The following is a 19,851-nucleotide window of genomic DNA, read 5'->3' on the forward strand; positions in this document are numbered from 1 at the left end:
CGTCCAAGTTTCATTTTCATATAAAGCAAAGCTCCAAACATATACTTTCAAAAATCTTTTCCGGACGTTTAAATTCATTTCTGATGTAAGCAAATTATATTTCTGACTAAAGGCTCGTTTCACCTGTTCAGCATTTAATATCACTCCTGCTTCATTCATGTTTAGTAATTCTTCTTCCCAAATAACAAAATTCTTCTACCTCCATAGTCTTTTCTCCATCTATTTTTACATTCAGTAGTCATTATTTGTTATTTCTACTACATTTCATTACTTTCATTCTGTTCTTGTTTATTTTCATGTGGTAGTTCTCGCATAGAACTTCATCCATGCCGTTCATTGTTCCTTCTAAATCTTTTTTACTCTCAGCTAGAATTACTATATCATCAGCAAATCGTAACATCTTTATCTTTTCACCTTGTACTGTTACTCTAGTTCTAAATTGTTCTTTAACATTATTAACTGCTAGTTCTATGTAAAGATTAAAAAGTAACAGGGACAGGGAATATCCTTGGCAGACTCTCTTTCTTATTACAGCTTCTTTCTTATGTTCTTCAATTATTACTGTTGCTGTTTGGTTCCTGTAAATGTTAGCAATTGTTCTTCTATCTCTGTATTTGAACCCTAATTTTTTTAAGATGCTGAACATTTTATTCCAGTCTACGTTATCGAATGCCTTTTCTAGGTCTATAAATGCCAAGTATGTTGGTTTGTTTTCTTTAATTTTCCTTCTACTATTAATCTGAGCTCTAAGATTGCTTCCCTTGTCTCTATACTTTTCCTGAAACCAAATTGGTCTTCTCCTAACACTTCTTCCACTCTCCTCTCAATTCTTCTGTATAGAATTCTAGTTAAGATTTTTTATGCATAACCAGTTAAGCTAATTGTTCTGTATTCTTCACATTTATCTGCTCCTGCTTTCTTTGGAATCATGACTATAACACTCTTTTTGAAGTCTGATGGAACTTCCCCTTTTTCATAAATATTACACACCAATTTGTATAATCACCTGCACTGTGCAGTAATTCTACAAATATTCCATCTATTCCAGGAGCCTTTTTGCCACTCAAATCTTTTAATGTTTCCTTAAATTCAGATCTCAGTATTGTTTCTCCCCTTTCATCCTCTTTTTACCTTTTCTTCAGGTTTTTAAACCCCAATCTGCATTTCATTATCACTAAATTATGCTATCAATGTCTGCTCCAGAGTAAGCTTTGCAGTCAACTAGTTAATTTCTAAATCTTTGCTTAACCATGATATAATCTATCGGATACCTTGCAGTATCACCTGGTTTTTTCCATGAGTATATTCTTCTATTATGATTTTTAAACCAGGTGTTGGCAATTACTAAATAATAATTTGTGCAAAACTCTGTTAGTCGGTCCCCTCTTTTATTCCTTTTGCCCAGCCTGTATTCACCCATTACATTTCTTTTCTTTTCTTTTCCAATGCTTGCATTCCAATCTCCAACTATTAAATTTTCATCCCCTTTTATGTATTTAATTGCTTTGTCAATTTCTTCATATATACACTCTTACCTCATCATCATCGTTGGTGCTTATAGCATATAGACGTTAACAATTGTTGATTTTATCCTTATTACAATGATTCTATCGCTATGCATTCTTAAATACTCTACTCTCTTTCCTAACTTCTTGTTCATTACGAAACCTACTCCTGCCTGCCCATTATTTGAAGCTGAGTTAATTATTCTAGAATCACTTGACCAAAAGTCGTTTTCCTCTTCCCACCGAACCTCGCTAATTCCTACTACATCTACATTTATCCTATCCATATCCTTCTTTACATTTTCTAACCTACCAACCTTTTTTAGACCTCTAATATTCCACGCTCTGACTTGTAGAATGTTATTTTTTAATTTTCTGGTGACCCTCTCCTTAGAAGTCCCCACCTGAAGATCCGAACGGGGGATTTTTATGATCCCTTATGATCCAAGATTTGGTAAAGGCAGAATTCATCTCCCTGTGCTAGAGAGGAGGCAATGATTGTATATATTAACAACTGACAGTATATACAAGTATCTACCAATGAAGGGACCAAGTTACTCTTGATATAAGGAGTTTCCCCTATCACAAGTACCAATGGCCTCCTCAGAGGGTGGATGAGAGGTGGTGGGTACACGACAAACTATTGATCTAGGGGTTGGAAACTGCCCTCTAATATGGAAGAACTTATTCAAGAAGTCAATGAAAATCAATTGTAACATAAAACTACAGTATTAATGATCCTCTAGAGATAACCACTTGTATTACATTATAATGCTGATTTCTTCAGTTAAATGTCCTAGAGATAAATAGCTTCTAACTGAAATCTCCAGGAGAAGTTAGTGAAGAAGTTAAACAATCAACCGCTTAAAGGAACTTGAAATGTCAAGACTTTGGTATAGAATGGAAAGTTAGAGAATCTAAGGAGGGAAATTAAGATAAATAAAATGGGGTATTCCATTTTAATCAGCAAATGATAAGTGCATTACTATTTTTGATTTTGATGATATTTGGTATATGATAACTACCCACCTTGCAGTGGCCAAAAAATATTCCTTTATATTAAAAAAAAATGTTTTTATTGAGTAATAGACTATTTTCTGACTCGCCCACAGGTAAAAACAGCCATTTTTATCACTTTTTGTATGAGCTACAGCATTCTTATTTTACATCATACAGAGCGTCAAAAAGAGCTTTTTGGAAAGAGTAAAGATGGAACTTCATCTTAGTGTACTCAAAATTCATTTTGTTAGATAACCAAATCTTGTAATGTTTCCTGAAATTATGTTTACAAATTGTTGTTTTTTTTTTCAAATTTTGGGCACAAAATATATAATGAAGGGCTTAGGGTAACAGGCCTGTTTTTTATCTTTAACTCTTAGGTATTAGTGGAATGGAATGGAATGCAAAGTTGGCGGGAGTTTATTTCTCCCTACTTATCGCAGAACCTGGACAGAGTCCCTTGCTGCTGGATGATTCTAATCGGGCTTGTTTTTTAAAAGGATTATTTTAAATGGCAGGTCTAATTTTTTAAGTTTTGTTTATTATTTAGTGATTTTAAGACGGATTTAGTTGCATTCCAATCCGTTGTTGAACCAGTGAGGTATTAGTGTAGTTATAAAACAAAAACAAAATTGGACTGTTACCAAGTGTCCTTCATTAAAAGAAATGGCTACCAAATCATAAGATTTAGAAAATGTCTCATTTTTGGGGCACAAAAACCACATGTGGGACAGGTGGCAAAATCTGAAATAATGTTTACAGCAGTAAGTATTTTTTAAAACCATATAAAATTTACTTTGTTACGGAAAGGGGTTGATGAGTAATGAAGCCAACAAAACTGCTAAAACCACCGTTCCTTCTAACTGTAAACAACATATCCAAAAATATTGATGTTATGTATTTTTTTCAGATTATAAAAATTATAACTAAACTCATTAGAATGAATAAATTGATAATTAATAAATATTTAATTAGAAAATGATAAATAATAATTACAAAATGATAAACAATTCAAATACATTAACAAGTTGTTCAATTCACCTTTACCTTTATTTTACTCTTGCTAATAGAAGTTATGAATAAATCTTGCACTTTTTGATAACAAACTTAATTAAGATAACTTAGTGTTCCTGTCATTTTTTTTATTGAGTAGAATTTATAAATCCTCACTCATCTTTGGTGTAATGTTGTGTCCTCTTCCAGTAGTTGATAGAAAAAACTCTGAAGGTGTGAGAATCTTTAAAATATTTTCCAACTGAACGCATGTTTAATTATCCCTCAATGATTTCTTGAATGAAGTACCAGGACCCTGCAGATGGAAAAAGTGTACTCGATATTCCTCTTTATTTTCATGTATTTTGACTTCAATAACTTTGCCTAACCCCAACTTGCCATTGTATACAGAGCAGACATAATTTTTACAGTTTGACTTTGATAAACCTATAAAGCAATGTCCTTGTGTAATGATACTAACATAAATTTTTCTGATTCAGAAGTCACTCAGACATTCAGAATATATTTCTGACTTGTTAGAACATAACTGCGAAAGGTTCTTGTTTCTGGAACTGTTGTGATTACCTGATAACAAGAACTAAGGTATTCTTCAGTCTCTAGAAAACATCTTTATTAGAGCAGAAAATAAATGTTATATTTTTAATATTGTCTTTGCAATAATTGTACATTTCAGAAGGTGTAACAATTTGATTGTAACCTTTGAAGGCTTGCTTTAGTCACAGTCCTTTTTACAGTTCCACCAATACCATCAATTTCCACGGTATGAGGCAAAAAAATGCCATTCAGCTGCGATTTCAAAATCTTCTTGATGGTAGCAAAAATTTATGAATTTTTTTTTTGTTTTTGTACTGGGCTAAGAAGCCATCAGAAAAATAAAAAAACTGTTTAACTTGTGGCAACAGTGTTCTAACTTTACTTATAACTTGCTTTTGGAAGTAAAAGAACGACGTAGTATTGTTCTTCAAGTACTCACTAATCACAAAGTAACTTTGGCTTTGTAATTTTCCTTCTTTTTTAAAATATATGAGAAATGGATGTACTGTGGCATAAGTTTTTGACCAGTGATATGACGGACTTCACCCTGTATCACAAAAGGACAATTAGAAAGAAGTCTCCCATTACAATACATTCACCCTCCACCATTTTTAATGTTGAGGAAGTTAGCTTGTTTCTTTGCAACAAAATGATGCCATTTTAGATTATTTAAATTTTCAGTAAGTTTATCTAAGTACTCTTGAAATGGAAGAATTTGAGTAGTTAGTTCACAACAGTCAACAGAAATCCACTGTTTGAAGATAATTTCAGAATCAAAATCACCCCAGCTCTCTTGCAGTAATCTGAGCACTTCATTAGTGCCTGGACATTTTTGTGACAGCATGCACGTTTCATTTTCTATACCACATACCATGGTTGAAAGGAGAATTTTATTATCAAATTTCATTTTTAGAGCAGATAACATGAGTTTTACATTTTGGTGGACAACACACAAACAATAGTGAGTACCTGACCCACCAGCCAGAACAGAAAATTTAGGTCTTAAATCAGAAAATATTGAAAAACCAATTTTTAGATTGTTTTTCTTTGAAGGATGTGTACAATTATTTTAAATCACATAAGATAAGCCTTATTTGAATATTAATTTTCTTCTCATCAGCTTGTCTTACAGAGACACAATCCTTCTTACCTGGCATCATTCGGCTGTGCTCATCATTCTGGTAAATTCTTGGACACATTTAATAACATTTTCATCAATTACGTGACAGGGTTTCTTTTTGCCGATTTGTGGCAAAATTCCACTTGTTTTAAATAATTGTTTGGATTGACAGACTAAATACTGATTAACACTAAACTCATTTTGAACTTTCTGAATGCTCCAGCTGCTTGGTAATAAACTTAAAATATTAATTTTTTCCTAGGTTGATGTACTGTTTTCATTTTATCCTATAACTAATTCTTCATATTCCCTACCAAAAATAGCATAATTTTGTGGTACTAAACTGGTTTCTTCTGTAGAAATATTTAAATCATTAATATTTAATATTGTACTGTATTAATATTTAAATCATTTAATTTAGTGGTAACTGACTTGGCTATTTTTGTGACTCTATTTTTTTAAATTGGTTCATTTCCGTTGCTCGATAATTTTTGAACCTTAATGGAGGAAATGCCAACTGCTGAACAAGCTTTATTCACAGACTTGACTATAACACATTGAGACTCAAATACATCTTGACATTCCAGTTCGCTTTCTGTATCATCTTTTGGTTTTTGTATTTTGTTTAAGCCCTTTGTACACAGTACTCTGCCTGGAATTAATTTTAAGTTTGGATTGTTTGTTGAAAGTGTCAAAGATATTTCTCGGAGAGATTTCTTAACCAGTTTAGTGAAACAGCTAAATGGGTCAGGGCAACTTTACCCATTAATATGAAAATATTAATCTAAATATTCGGTTTTATGAAGAGTACAGATATTTTTTGTTTCAGTACATCCACTTCTTAAAGATATCAATATTATTTGCTATTCCGTAAACTCTAAAATATCATGCAATAGTGAAGATTTAAGTCTTATTGTAAGTCAATTTGTGACACACTGTTTCAATGTGAATACCAACTGAACACTACATAATTCGTTTTTATAAAATTCAAGGGTTCTTACAATAACAATACAGTTAGTATAAATTATAAAACTACCAATTGCACCTCACTTTGTCTTATCCCAGTTTCTCTATAAGTAAAATAAAAAATCTTCTAATTAATAAAATCAAAAATAAAAGATGTCACATAAAAGAGAAGTTCACTGCTAATAAAATTTCTTTATAAACACGTATACATTACCTAACCACAGTATTAACACTAGCAACAATAAAATATACCATATTGAAATCAAAACAGTAACTGAGCATTCTACAATATTTACATTCAGGATTATGCAAACATTCATATCCATGCATATCTATTCACTTTCGTGTTTAAACATGAGTTTGTGTGTATGAGTCACACTTTAAGTAACAAACTATTTAGAATATAATCTATCTCATTATAGACACATCAAAATATTTTGTATAGTAGGCCTACATTATTATCTGAAAAAATACATGCTGTGAATTTTTTGGATACATTGTTCACGGTTAGAAGGAACAGTGTTTTTAGCGGTTTTAATGGCTTCATTATTCATCAACACCTTTGATTAACAAAATAAATGTTATATGGTTTTACAGTACATAAAAAATACTTACTGCTGTAAACATTTCAGATTTCTTCCACCTGTCCTACGTGTGGTTTTAGGCCACAAAAATGAGACATTTTCAAAATCGTACGAATTGGCGACCATTTTCTTTCATGAACACTCGGCAACAGTCAAATTTATTTTTGTAAGTACTACTAGTATCTAAGAGTTAAAAGGTAAAAAACAGGCCTGTTACCCTAAGTCCTTCATTACTTATTTTGGGCCCAAAATTTGAAAAAAAAAACAACAATTTGTAAATGTAACTTCAGTAAACATTACAAGATTTGGTTATGTAACAAAATGAATTTTGAGTACACTAAGATGAAGTTCCATCTTTACTCTTTCCAAAAAGCCCTTTTTGACCTCTGCATGATGTAAAATAAGAATGCTACAGCTCATGGAAAACGTGACAAAAATGGCTGTTTTTACCTGTTAGCAAGTTAGAAAATAATTTATTACTCAAGAAAATTTTTTTTTTTAAATATAAAAAAAATATTTTTTGGCCACTAGAAGGTGGGTAGTTATATACCAAATATCATCAAAATCGAAAATAGCGATGTGATAAAATTTTTGAAAATTTGTTGAATTATAATGGAATACCCAAATTAGCATAAGTTACCATATTCCAATCTGGAAGAAAGAAAGGAGAAAAATGGAGTGGTAATGATAATGAGGAAAACATTTAATGAGGTGCAGAAAGAACAGTGGCAAACAAATTAATCCGAACACAGTATTTTTAACAGAAAATTTTATTTTTAAAAGAAAAAATGTTTAATTGTAAAACTTATTCAAATTAATTTAATTTAATTTATAGTTTGTGTCCTTTGTTTTTGATTATCTTATTAATCCTCTTCGGCATTGATTCTACTAAGGTAGAACAATGATTTTTTATTTCTCAATCTCGAAACCAAACCTGTAGCAGTGAAGTAATAAGGTCAGTTTTTTTGTGCTACAATTCAGTTTCCGAAGTCTTCTTTTTAATATGGCCCATAAATTTTCAATGGGATTCAGGTCAGGGGAGTTTCCTGGTCACGAGAGCATTCAAATTTTTTGGTTTCTGAAGAACTCTTTTGCTTTCTTTGACAAGTGACATAGTGCAAGGGCCTGCTACTGGCCCTTCATAAGAAAAACATCCACAAAACATGTTTTTGGTTGGGTTTTGGGAGCTTTTTGCAGGTGTGTTGGCATAGTTGTCTTCTCATCTGACTTACGAATGTAGGCTACTCTCTCCCCTTGGGCAAAGAAATGAGTCTCATCTGAAAAAATACATTTTTTCTACATCTCAATAATCCATTCTTTATGTCCCTTTGCCCATTGAACTCTTTTTGTCTTCATAACCTGTGCCAGTAACTGCTTCCTTTTTGGTTTCCAAGCAATCCTTCCCACTGCCAACAGTCTTGTCATATCAGAAACATTACTCCCACTGGCTCTCAAGTCCCTATTAAGGTCAACAGCTGACAATCATGGATTAATTTTGCTTTTTCTTATTAATAATTGATTCTGTGTAGAAGTGGTTTTCTTTTTCCATCTACACTTTCCTTTACTGTTTGGAGAGACGGAAACTGTTTCCTTAAACCTTTCCACAATTTCATTTACAGTACCTAACCCCACACTACACTCGCTGGCAATCTGTCTTTGAGTGACTTGTGTGTTGGACAGAGCAACAATTTTTTACTGCTTCTGTAGGGTTATATTCACTGTATTAACTAGAAATTAATAACAGACCAATAACAGAAACTCACAAGGTTACCAAAACCTAATTGACAATGAATTATAAAAGCACAAGAACCACTAATTATGTCTTTATAAGAACTAACAACATAACCTGAAACACCAAGCAGTCTGCCATAGAATGAAAATTTCCTACAACACAACAAAAATTTCCTTTGTTCGGATTAATTTTTTTGCTACTGTATGTTATATAAATGATAGATTAATATCATTAAGGATTGGGCTGTTAAAAGACTTAGTTACTGTATAAGCATAAATTCCAACATCGAACTACGAAGAAGATATTAAAGAGATGTACAAAAATATTGAAGATGTAATAAAATCAGAAACAGACTGTTGTAAGGTACTGATAGGAGATGAAATGCTGTAATCTCAGAAGGTGAAGAGGGAAGTGCTGTAGGAAAATTTGGATTACGGGTAAGGAATGGAAGGGGAAACACATTAGTAGAATTCTGCCACGAGAAAAATTATTTATACCGACACTTGGTTCAAAAATCATAAAAGGAAGAGATATACTTGGATATCCCCTCGGGAAACAGCTTGCTATCAGAAAGACCATATCTTAGGAGATGAAAGCTATAGGAATGCTGTTAAGAAAGCCAGTAGATGAAGATAGTAATAGTAAGATAGTAAGCCTTCAATAGTAATCATGTGCTACTTACAATGAAAATGAGAGTAGCTTTAAAGAAGGCTGAGAAAGTAAAAGTAGTTAAAAAATTGAACTTAGTAAATTTGAAAAGATTAGATGAGGAAACATTGGAGAAAAACTAGCTAAAGCGATTAAAAAAAGCAAAAAGAGAATGAGAGAAGTGAAGAGGCCTGCATGAGAATAATAATCCCATAGTAAAAACAGCAGCAAAAGAAGTAGGCTATTATGAGGTAAATATAGCCAAGAAACCATGGGTAACAACAGAAGCGGTAAAGAAACAGGAAGAAAGAAGGTAGTATAACAACAAGAGAGAAAATGAAAGAGCAATGTATTGCAAATCAAACAATGAATTACGGAGAGTAACACAAAAAGCTAGGAAAAGGTGATTGAAAAGAATCCAATGATACTGAAGATCTAGAAAAGAAAGGGCAATATGGTATGATGTATAGGAAAGGGAAAATGTATAGGAATCATTACATATTGAAAAGGGAATGATAAAATAAGAGAGAATAAGGATATGGATGGTAAAATCCTACATGAAAAGAAAAAAGTAACAGGAAGATGGAAGGAATACATAGAGGACCTGTATATGATACAAGAGAAACCTGAGGAACTAAACACAGAAAAGGAATGGTATAGCTGAAGAGGGTAAAGGACCATCTACGATAAAATTTAAAATAAAGAAAGCAAATAAAGAATAAAAAATGACTGGAGCAGATGAACTTCTCATAGTATTTTATAAATGCTTAAATGAGAAAGGAGTGAAAGAAGTAGTTGTACTGTGTAATAGGATATACAGTATGAGAAAATGGCCTAAGACTGTGAAATATGATACCAATTTCAAAGAAAATGTACAGAAGTCTAATAGCCCATGCCGCTATAATACTGTTAAGAATCCTAAACTGGAGGTTGGTAAGAATAATTGAAGAGAATGCAAGAGAGGAACAGTTTGACTTCAGAAAAGGGAAAGGAACCAGAGATGCTATTGGGCTGCTAAGAATGATTGGAGAGAGATATTTAGAGAGGAAGAAGACTGAGCCTGTTCCATAAATTTAGAGAAGCCATTTGAAAGTTAAATCGCAGAAAATGATGGGTATTCTTAAAGAGAAAAGAGTAGAATGGAAAGACAAAAAGTTAATTAAAGAACTATACATGAGACAAACAGCAGAAATGAAAGTAAATAAGAATATGACTGACCAGATGGGTCTACGTCAAGGTGTTAAGCAAAGATGCTGTTGCCTCTCACCTTCACTGTTAAAGATTTAAGTTGAAGATATATGTAATATATTAGAAGAACGAGAAGAAATAATAAGTAAAGGAGGATGAAAGATAAAATGCATAAGGTTTGTCAATAATATGGTAATTCTAGCTGATGGTACACACGCAGTTCAAAGATAGTTAACTGCCCTGGAGGATAGAATGAAAGAGTATGAAATGAAAATAAATATAGAAAAAACTCAAGTAATGGAAGTAAAAAAAGAGGATTTAGGTATAAGGACAAGTGAAGAAAGAATAGAAAACTAAAAAATTATAGATATTTAGGGATTATGATGACAAAAGGAATGGAAGAGAGCAATAGAATTAAAGGAAAGTTAGCGATAGCAAAGGAAGCCTTCAGCATGAAGAGGAAATTACTATGTAGTAAAAGTCTGGGCTTAGTTAAAAAAGAAGTTAGCCAGATACTATATAGTACTAAGTGTCTTGTTGTGTGCAAGTGAAGAGGGATTGGATTGAGGCTTTTGAGATAAGGATATGGAAAATAATGGAGAAGGTACAATGGACAGATAATGTGAAAAATGAGGAAGTAATGAACACAATTAAAGAAGAAAGAGCACTAATTCAGGAAAATAGAAAAGAAAAGGCAACTGGCTAGAGCATGTGGTTAGAGGAAGTGGAATCTTGACAACTGGATCAGATGGGTCAGTAGAAGCAGAAAGGAAGCAAGGAAGAAGGATAAAGTAAACAAAAATGAGGTGAAGACTGAAAACTACAAGGGGCAAAGGAGAAGACTTGGGACAGAAATGGATAGACAGCAATGGTATGAGGGAAATGCTGCCAGGCAGAAAAGAAAAATTTTTAATAAAAAATCATAATTTTATTGATAGTTAAACACCAATAAAAAGCTAGTTATGGCATTTAATAAATGAGAAAACTGATTATGTACTACTACCATCATTTTTTATCAACAAAACAAAATTTTATAACAAAATATATTTTGTTATTTATTATTTTCAGTTAATCTCATTGAATGCTAACTTGAAAGCTCTTCTGTTCAGCAATGATAAGCATGCTCGATGAAGAATGGGAACTGTCAGATAAATGACTTGATTTGTTTTTTACAAATGAAGGACACAACACTGCTGAAATCCATCAATCACTGTATCTTGTCAATAATATTATGAGTGACAGTGATATGAGAGACTGATGCCTGAAAGTTCAAAAGAAGTGCAACTAAAAACCCAAAAACATTCATGTAGGCACTATCAAACCAGAAATTTTGTGGGCAAAATTCACACAACCTGGGATAATACAATCAAAAGTATATAGTGAAACACTAAAGAAGCTTCAGAGATCAAACCAAAACAAAGAAACAAGATGCTATTCTGCAAGTAATATAGAGGATTTACTTGACCAGCTAAGGTGGCAAATTTTTTAACATTTACCCATCAATGGCCCAATTTTGGTCAAAGTTACTACCATTCCTTCACTAAAATGAAGACCTGCCTCCTCACTTTGGAGATAATGAATCAGCCCAGCCAGGTACGAACAGGGAAGTTCTTTGATGATGAGTTGTAAAATATGGCATCATATTATAATAAGTAACAATCTGGATGGTGATTAAGAACAGAAATAATAGAATATTTAAGTAACTTATCAAAATATAAGATTTTTCACTTTCATTTCATTTTTTACAGTCATCATTGGTAAACTGGAATAGCCCTGTTACAAGATTTCCACATATTATTAACAAAAGATTTTCTAATCGCTTTTCACAGTCAAATAACAACTTTTTTCACAGTTGGCACAAAATTCTTAAAAAGAAAACAATTTTTCCAAGAAATCTAATTATAGACAAAATTTTAAGGAAACTAATTTGTATACTTTTCCTAAAAAATATTACATGATTAGATTAAATTTTATTGCTTTTTCATAAATAGATTATTTAGGCCACATTTACATTTATTTTTATGCTACCTTTCTCTACTTCTTTGTTACACTTAATTAACAGCTACATACCACATTTTTCAATACTAATCTACTAATATTTACTCACATGTTCAACTGAACGAAGAGGTATACTTGTAGCATGATTTGGCCCACCTTTAATGCTTTGCTGAGACATCCTTAACTGTATATAATGAACTGTTAACACAAAAAAAAATGTACACATTAATCCAGAGTATTTTTTTTAATGCTTTCAAAATAATACTATTTACAGTAAAGTAAGTTTTCACTAAAAAGTTATTTGATAGATTCTAAGAGGTGTGAAGGTGAGAAATAAAACTATCTCGCTTTAAATTCAATGGTTCTGGACCTGAAATTTCTGAACCTGATGTAGTATACCATAAAGTTAAAGGCCACAAAAAAAGGATAAAATATGAATGCAATTTGTCACGTTTAATAAAAGAAATAACCAAAAATTACTGAAGTTAAGTTGAATAATGGTGGTAATTTTTACTGGCATCAACATTAATTAGAGTGTCTAATGAATAAAAATCACAATAAAAATTCATTTTTAAGATACTACATGTAAATATATTATATAATAATATGTAATATAATATTTGTAAATATATGTTTATGCTGGAGTATATTTTTTCATGATCTAAATTGTATCAATAACATCTAGTCAGTAGGGAACGTGAAAAAAAAAATTACTTATCTAATATTATAATTTTAATAAAACTGTGTGAAAGCAAACTGCTATAGCCATTAGTCAATAAAATGCAGGCCATATAAAGGAGGTTTCACCACTCCTTATCTTTAGTAAAGGGTCAATCCATTTGAAGTGACCCAAGGATGGTTGCTTGACCAATTAAAAAAAAACTGAAACTTACCCACTTGTTTCCTACATGTTTCAGGACCTTAAAACTGTGTTTTTAAACTTTTTATTTAAGCAGTTTACCTGTGGTGGTGATTTTTGTTACGGTGCACACACCTATTTTTGTGATTATATGGGTTTAAGGAAAAAATCATAACTAAAAAACTATTCGTCTTGGAAGAATGAAACAAAAGGAATTTAATCATATTTTCTCAACGTAAAAGATTGGTCCACTGGTTTATCTACCTTCTTAACATTACCTATAGAGGTTGAACATGTAAAATAGTGAAATTTCACTTTTGGTAATTTTTTGGGGGTTTCTTGTCTTCTTGACACTTTAATATTTTTATACTTATTACTATAGTTAAAATAGAATTTTTTTAACCATTCAGCTCTAGTATTCATGTTATAACAGGCGCTTAAAGTGATTTCCAGTCATCAGAAAAATTAATGTTGCAACATGCTTTCATTTATGCTTGTTGCATCATTTAGCTTTGCAGTTACAGACTAGACTGGTCAGTCTGACATTAGTCAGTGACCTGTTCACATCTTTACCTAGTGTCTCAAATATCATCCTGAGTTTGGAAGTGTTTATTAAATAAATAACTTTTACTTACTAATATTATATTTGCAAATTTTAAAATCAGTTAAATTTTTACACTATTTTCAAGTAATTTCACATAAAACAATGGAAAAACAATCTTCCATAGGAATTTATGTGAATAATGAGTGTCATAAATATATGGTACAGTCCCAAAAGAACTCATTAAAATTTGTGAATTTAGTGATGAAAACCAACAACTTATTTTTTTATGTATTAATTCAGATGCCACTAGTGTTTGTAAATATCATTAAAAACGTTTTTGTCAAAATTCATTCACCTTAAGACAAATAAGATTAGAGTAAGCTCTTAAAGAACACATTTTTCCAAATTTAAATTTAGTTCCTAGAAAGTCTCTTTGTGTTAACCATTTCAAAAGTATTTTTTCTCAGCAGAACAAAGAGCTATAGGAATGCAAAGACCAAGAGCAATGCATTGCCCCACATCACAATTTTGAACAATTGGATGCTGCTTGTAGCATTTTGGGTGTATCACCTCCACCAAAATTAATTAAAAACTAAGGTTCTAGAAACTATCACAAGTATATTCCTGTGCCAGAAGGCATTGTAAGATGTTACTTTACTTCAGACTCCAAGGGCTATGAAGACCATCCTGTGTCAAGTACTGTACCACTTTCACTTAAGGAAAAATACTCTATTGTTTGTGTCTATGACAATCAGTGGTGAAAAGGAGAAGTGGCAGATATTAGCCTCAAAAATGACAATGTGCAGGTTCATTTTTTCCACCCAGCTGGATACATACATCATTTCAAAAGTCTCAACAAGACAAAGTGAGGATACCGATCTGAGAAGTCCTGAGAAAGTTGACACCACTTGAACTAACCACAGTGATGTCATTCTCACACAATTTCAAGAGAATTATCAGAAGAGATATCACAGCTGTTGGTTAATCACACTAAAACTTTAATTTCTACAAAAACAGGCTATTTCACTAAAGAATAATTAAAATTTTGCTACAATTTATTTTTTTTATTTTTTCTTCAATAGTGTTTAAAAAAATAAACCAATAGAAAAATAAAAATTAATTCTTGAAAAAAAATGTAGGCTACTCATTGAGATCTCAATTTGGGTAAGTTTTACAAGCATTTTTAAATCAAAATTGTATTAGGTTACTGGTATTGGTTAAGTTATCATTAAATTACAATTTATCATTAATACTTTAAAACTATTGAAAACATAAACTTCAACAACATAGGGGCTAAATATAAAAAATTTAAAGTGCAAAGACAAGAAACCTCCTTGGAGCAATTATTTAGCGAGTCAAAATGGTATTGCTTTTAACAGATTTTTCATGATTTTTCTGAGGTTAGTACTTTTGTACTTTTTTATTGGTACAATACACAAGAAACTTTCTTATTTGCCATAAGCATCTACAAAAACAATGTAAGTTGTGCAAATTTAAGATTTGTATCACCAGCCCCATCACAGTTATTTGAAGTGAAAATTGAATTTAAAAAAAAAGTAGTTTTCAAAATTTCATAAAAATTTAGGGATAAGTATATCGCCATTAATATTATTTATGGTAAAACTACTAACATATACCTACACATAAAAAATCATTCAAACTCTGTATGCCATCCGTGTCTCTTGAAAAAAATTACCAAAAGTGAAATTTCACTGTTTTACATGTTCAATTTTATTGGTAATTTTAAGAAGGTAGATAGGTAAATAAACCAGTATACCAATCTTTTACCTTGAGAAAATATGATTAAATTCCTTTTGTTTCATCCTTCCAGGACCAATAGTTTTTTAGTTATGATTTTTTCCGTAAAACCATATAATCAAAAATAGGTGTGCGCACCGTAACAAAAATCACCGCCACAAGCAAACTGCTTAAACGAAAAGTTTAAAAACACAGTTTTAAGGTCCTGAAACATGTAGGAAACAAGTGGGTAAGCTTTCAAGTTTTTTGATTGGTCAAGCAACCAGCTTATGCTTTATTGGGACACTTCAAATGGATTGAATCTAAAACAGGAAAAAATTTATTGATATCCTTTCATTTAACAGGATGTTCATCCGGGATGTGTAACGGGTATGAAGAAATGTCAACAGATTAAGATTATTGTCTTACCAGAGATCCTAAGCTACCAACAGATATCAAATCATCAATTAATATCAGTTATACAGCAAAGAAAAACAATTTCCCATTAACTTGTATGAGGGCATCCAACTTCTGATCCAAATGTTAAATAAATGTTATGCAAACATAGAGACTGAGCAGTGCACTATTTTTGTTTAAAAAGTTTCATAAGTTTTGTTGTATAATGTGGTTTAATTTTTTACATGACGAACAAAAGGATTGTAATGTGTTTAGGGTGTAAGTATGTATGTTACTTTTTGTTCCACCATAATTGCTCAATGGCTCAACCGATTTAGATGTATGATGCCGCACTGGAATTCTTATATTATCGGTCTATATAAGTATGTACATTTGCAGTAGTGGAGATTTTCCAGTTAAAGCACGAACTTTAATAAATTTAATTAATGAGCTGTGAACTGTAAGTCTCTATCACTGTGTAATCTGGATTTAAACTGAATGATTCAAATCAATCGAATGAATAAGATTACATAAATAAAAGAATTAAATTTACGTTAAATAAAAGAGTATGTGTGTATGTTTATTACACCGTAACAGCTCAACCAATTTGGATGTATGACCCCACATTGGAATCCTTACCTTACCAGGAGTGTCATAGGCATGCATGCACACGCCTGCATGTACACACACACTGTATTTGTCCATATTCCCCTCTGTACTATTTATGTCAAAGCAAAAGTATAAAAGGTGGTTTACCACCAAGAGTACAGAATTCAATAATGCTTCTTACCTTAGGCTTGTTGTTATTATATAAAAGTGCGTTTAAGAGTTTCCTTCATCGTCAGTTAATAAGAGTTCAGTACTGTACGTGTGGCTAGCCAAAAATAAAAAAAAAAATAATCTTTTTGACTTCCATGAATGCATATTTTTATGTTTACAATTTTAAGTTTTAAATTTTTAATGTGTGGTTTTAAAAAAGAGGGTATATTTTATTAACTAATAATGAGGGAAATCCTCGAAAGCAGTTTTATATAACAACAAGCATAAGGTAAGAAGCATTATTGAATTCTGTACTCTTGGTGGTAAACTTTTTATACTTTTGTCTTTGTTATACTTAAGTTTAAATAAATAAATAAAAAAATATAATATATACAAAATTGTCACCCACACGGTCTTTAATTATCCTATATTAGTAATTACTCTATTAAAGAGCAATATTTTTTTTTTAGCAGACATGTTTTTCTTAATTTTTAACATTTATCTCTTGTTTGAAAAGTTTTTTCACCAATTTTTTTGCACATTCCTCCATGATGAGAAATGAATTTTATTTATAAACTTTTATAATCACATGTGTTATCAAAATATCAAACTGAGTAAGTAAAAAAAAAAAAACAACAAATATTCTCATTTTTCACAAATAAACTCGTCACCCAATATTTAGCAAAATTTTTAAACCAAAGATTTACAAATTAGGAAAAAATAAAATTAAACCTCCATACTGCATATTTCCATACAGTAAATATACTGTATTTCCTTACAGTATAATTACTGTACAAACAGAATAGACACATAAAATAATTAAATAACAGATCGCACATAAAAAATGTACACTTTTTAGACAGCTTTAAATATCAAGAACATATAAAAATAAACAATAAATAATAAAAAATATACATAAGCAAATTAAAAAATAATACACTTCTTAACTGATATGTTTCCTGTTGCACCATGTTTACACTACAGAGTGGCTAGAATTCAGTCTGCCACCAGCATGCACACACATTTTTTTATATCTAAATAATATAGGTATACCCTGAACAATTATCCAACAAATGTATCACGTCTTCTAGAACCTTGCCATATGTGGTACGTAATTTTATTTTTCTTCTCTAAATACACCATTCGGTCTAAAATGTTCAGTTCTTGCACAAAAAAAAAACCATGGAAATAAAAAAAAATAATATTGCTAATTTTCACCCTTTGTGTATCCCTGATGATCTAAATTCCTTTCTAATAGTGCATATAAACTGTAGCCCTCTGCATGAAGTACCCTCTTTACCTAGCTCATTCTAGCTCCCACTCACTCTTTTACTTTCTCTCTCGCTTTCTTACATTAGCCTATAATTGATTCATTTATTAGCACAATCTCTCCTTTTCTGCTAGCATATTCTCCAGAATGCATTCACTATATGTATCCACTTTTGAGGTAGTCATTTATGCAAGATATCTTGTTAATTGGTGTAAGCAAATTTAACACTTTTAAGCAGTTTGTATGCATATTGAGAGAGTAGAATACTAGGTCATTCCTACTTTCAGACACAATGCAAAATTATTGATGATGTATGTCAGCAAACCAACCTGTTTTTTTTCTCCATAAAGTACTGGTAACTCTTCTGTAGCTTTGCAATCCCCCAATCTAGTGCTCCAAATGCAAAGATTTACCTGCATACTGCCTAATAAAATCCACATTTTGCTGTTATCAATATCACAGTACAAACACTACATAATACTCACTGAAAATTCTGCAGGAGTCTTCCTATTTACATGATTCCAGTAAAAAAAAGTCTGAGATTTGGGATGGTTTATAATTATCCAGATGGTTGGATATTTTGGCAGTTTTTACGTTCTCATAGCAATGTTAAAAATAAAAACTTCTTGCAGTCAATTTTGTTAGTACGGGTAGTGAGATTATTCAGTGATATGAGGTTCTTAGATGGATAGGGCAATACCCTGATTGAACTTGTATTTCAAAAGTTTGTTGGTGATTTTTTTCTTTAATTCTGTTGTTTCCATATAGTCAGTCAGCTTCCCACACAGGAAAATGTGACATATAATCATTTAGATGTCATAGACATATTACGAACATAATAAACTTATTAAAAACATAAACAATAATAAATAAGAGAAGCTATACTACAATATACTTAAAGCACTGAATGTGACATTAGATAATATGCTGTTTTAAAAGAGGAAAAGATTCAGAATGTAAATTTACTATCAAGATGTTATAATTATTCAACAGACATCTAACTCACTAGAAAATGCCAAACATCCAGTTTCAAAATTCGATTTAAAAACACACGGAAGAATAAAACTCCGGAGCCTTTTCCTATATGGAACGTTTTTCTTCACCCTAACTTCACATTTTAGTTTAAATAAGTTACTCGCAAATAAAGTACGTTTCTTTAACAAAACTAAAAAAAAACTTCTTTAAATGACTGTATAGTTAAAAAGATACCACTCTTCCTAGTAAATATTTAATAGATTTCAACGCAACACAATAAGCATTAGGGTGAAATATTACTTCATATCAAAATAAACAAAAACAGTAATTAGAAAGTATTACCACCGACTAAACTATAAGTTAACACTCTTTTGTATAACATCATTGTAAATTACCTTAGACAAATAAAATATTTCGTTTGTATTGGGAAAACACTAAATTTAAGACTAACGAACAAAGGTAAACCACTCAAAGAACTGCACAATTATTGTTACTCACATTTCTCGTTAACAACCGTTAATTATTCATTTACCGCTGCAATTTTATATAGGAGGTTAACATACAGCTGATCATTGGTACGATAAAGAAAATAAATTTGCATCAGCTACTATGAATTCTGAAATCAAAATAATATTTTATTGACTATCATTATTTTAAAAAATAGTACTATAAATTAAATATAAGAAGTTTTCATAAATCATTAATAAAATTGGCATATTTAGTTTTTTATGTTGGCTGCCTGTTAAATTTTTAATTAATCATACTAATTATTCGTTTGCATAATACTTTGAAAAACTGTGTTGATTCTAACACTTAAGAGAACGGAAGTATTACAACTTATCTAACACTTGACGCACCCAATTTAATCAGACAATTAACTAAAATGTTTGTTCAGTACAATAGTCATAAGTCTTTGTTACATCATTTTTACTTCCTTGTAAGAAATAAAGGAAATAATGTAATCGCGAAAAATTTTGGTTTTCAAATTTAAACAGAAATTTCCATTTTCACTAGTTCGGCGTG

At 31.1% G+C, this 19,851-nt stretch overlaps 1 protein-coding gene across 3 annotated transcripts in view; it reads right to left on the bottom strand.

Moving 5' to 3' along the window:
- Positions 1-19,433, bottom strand: part of LOC142323495 (rhomboid-related protein 2-like) — a 45,533-nt gene extending 26,100 nt beyond the window's left edge. Inside the window, exons 1-2 of one of the 3 annotated variants that reach the window (XM_075363231.1) lie at positions 19,327-19,433; positions 12,398-12,486 (exon numbers count right to left, since the gene is read on the bottom strand). In XM_075363231.1, coding sequence (XP_075219346.1) covers positions 12,398-12,466 — 69 coding nt within the window. In that variant the 5' untranslated portion in view covers positions 12,467-12,486; positions 19,327-19,433. Of the gene's footprint in view, positions 1-12,397; positions 12,487-18,859; positions 19,160-19,223 lie in introns of those variants that run through there. The other 2 variants (XM_075363230.1, XM_075363232.1) reach the window with 2 other exon arrangements.
- Between the last annotated feature and the right edge of the window lie 418 nt (positions 19,434-19,851).

The sequence above is a fragment of the Lycorma delicatula genome, chromosome 4, assembly GCF_047948215.1.
Source record: "Lycorma delicatula isolate Av1 chromosome 4, ASM4794821v1, whole genome shotgun sequence".
NCBI lineage: Eukaryota > Metazoa > Arthropoda > Insecta > Hemiptera > Fulgoridae > Lycorma > Lycorma delicatula.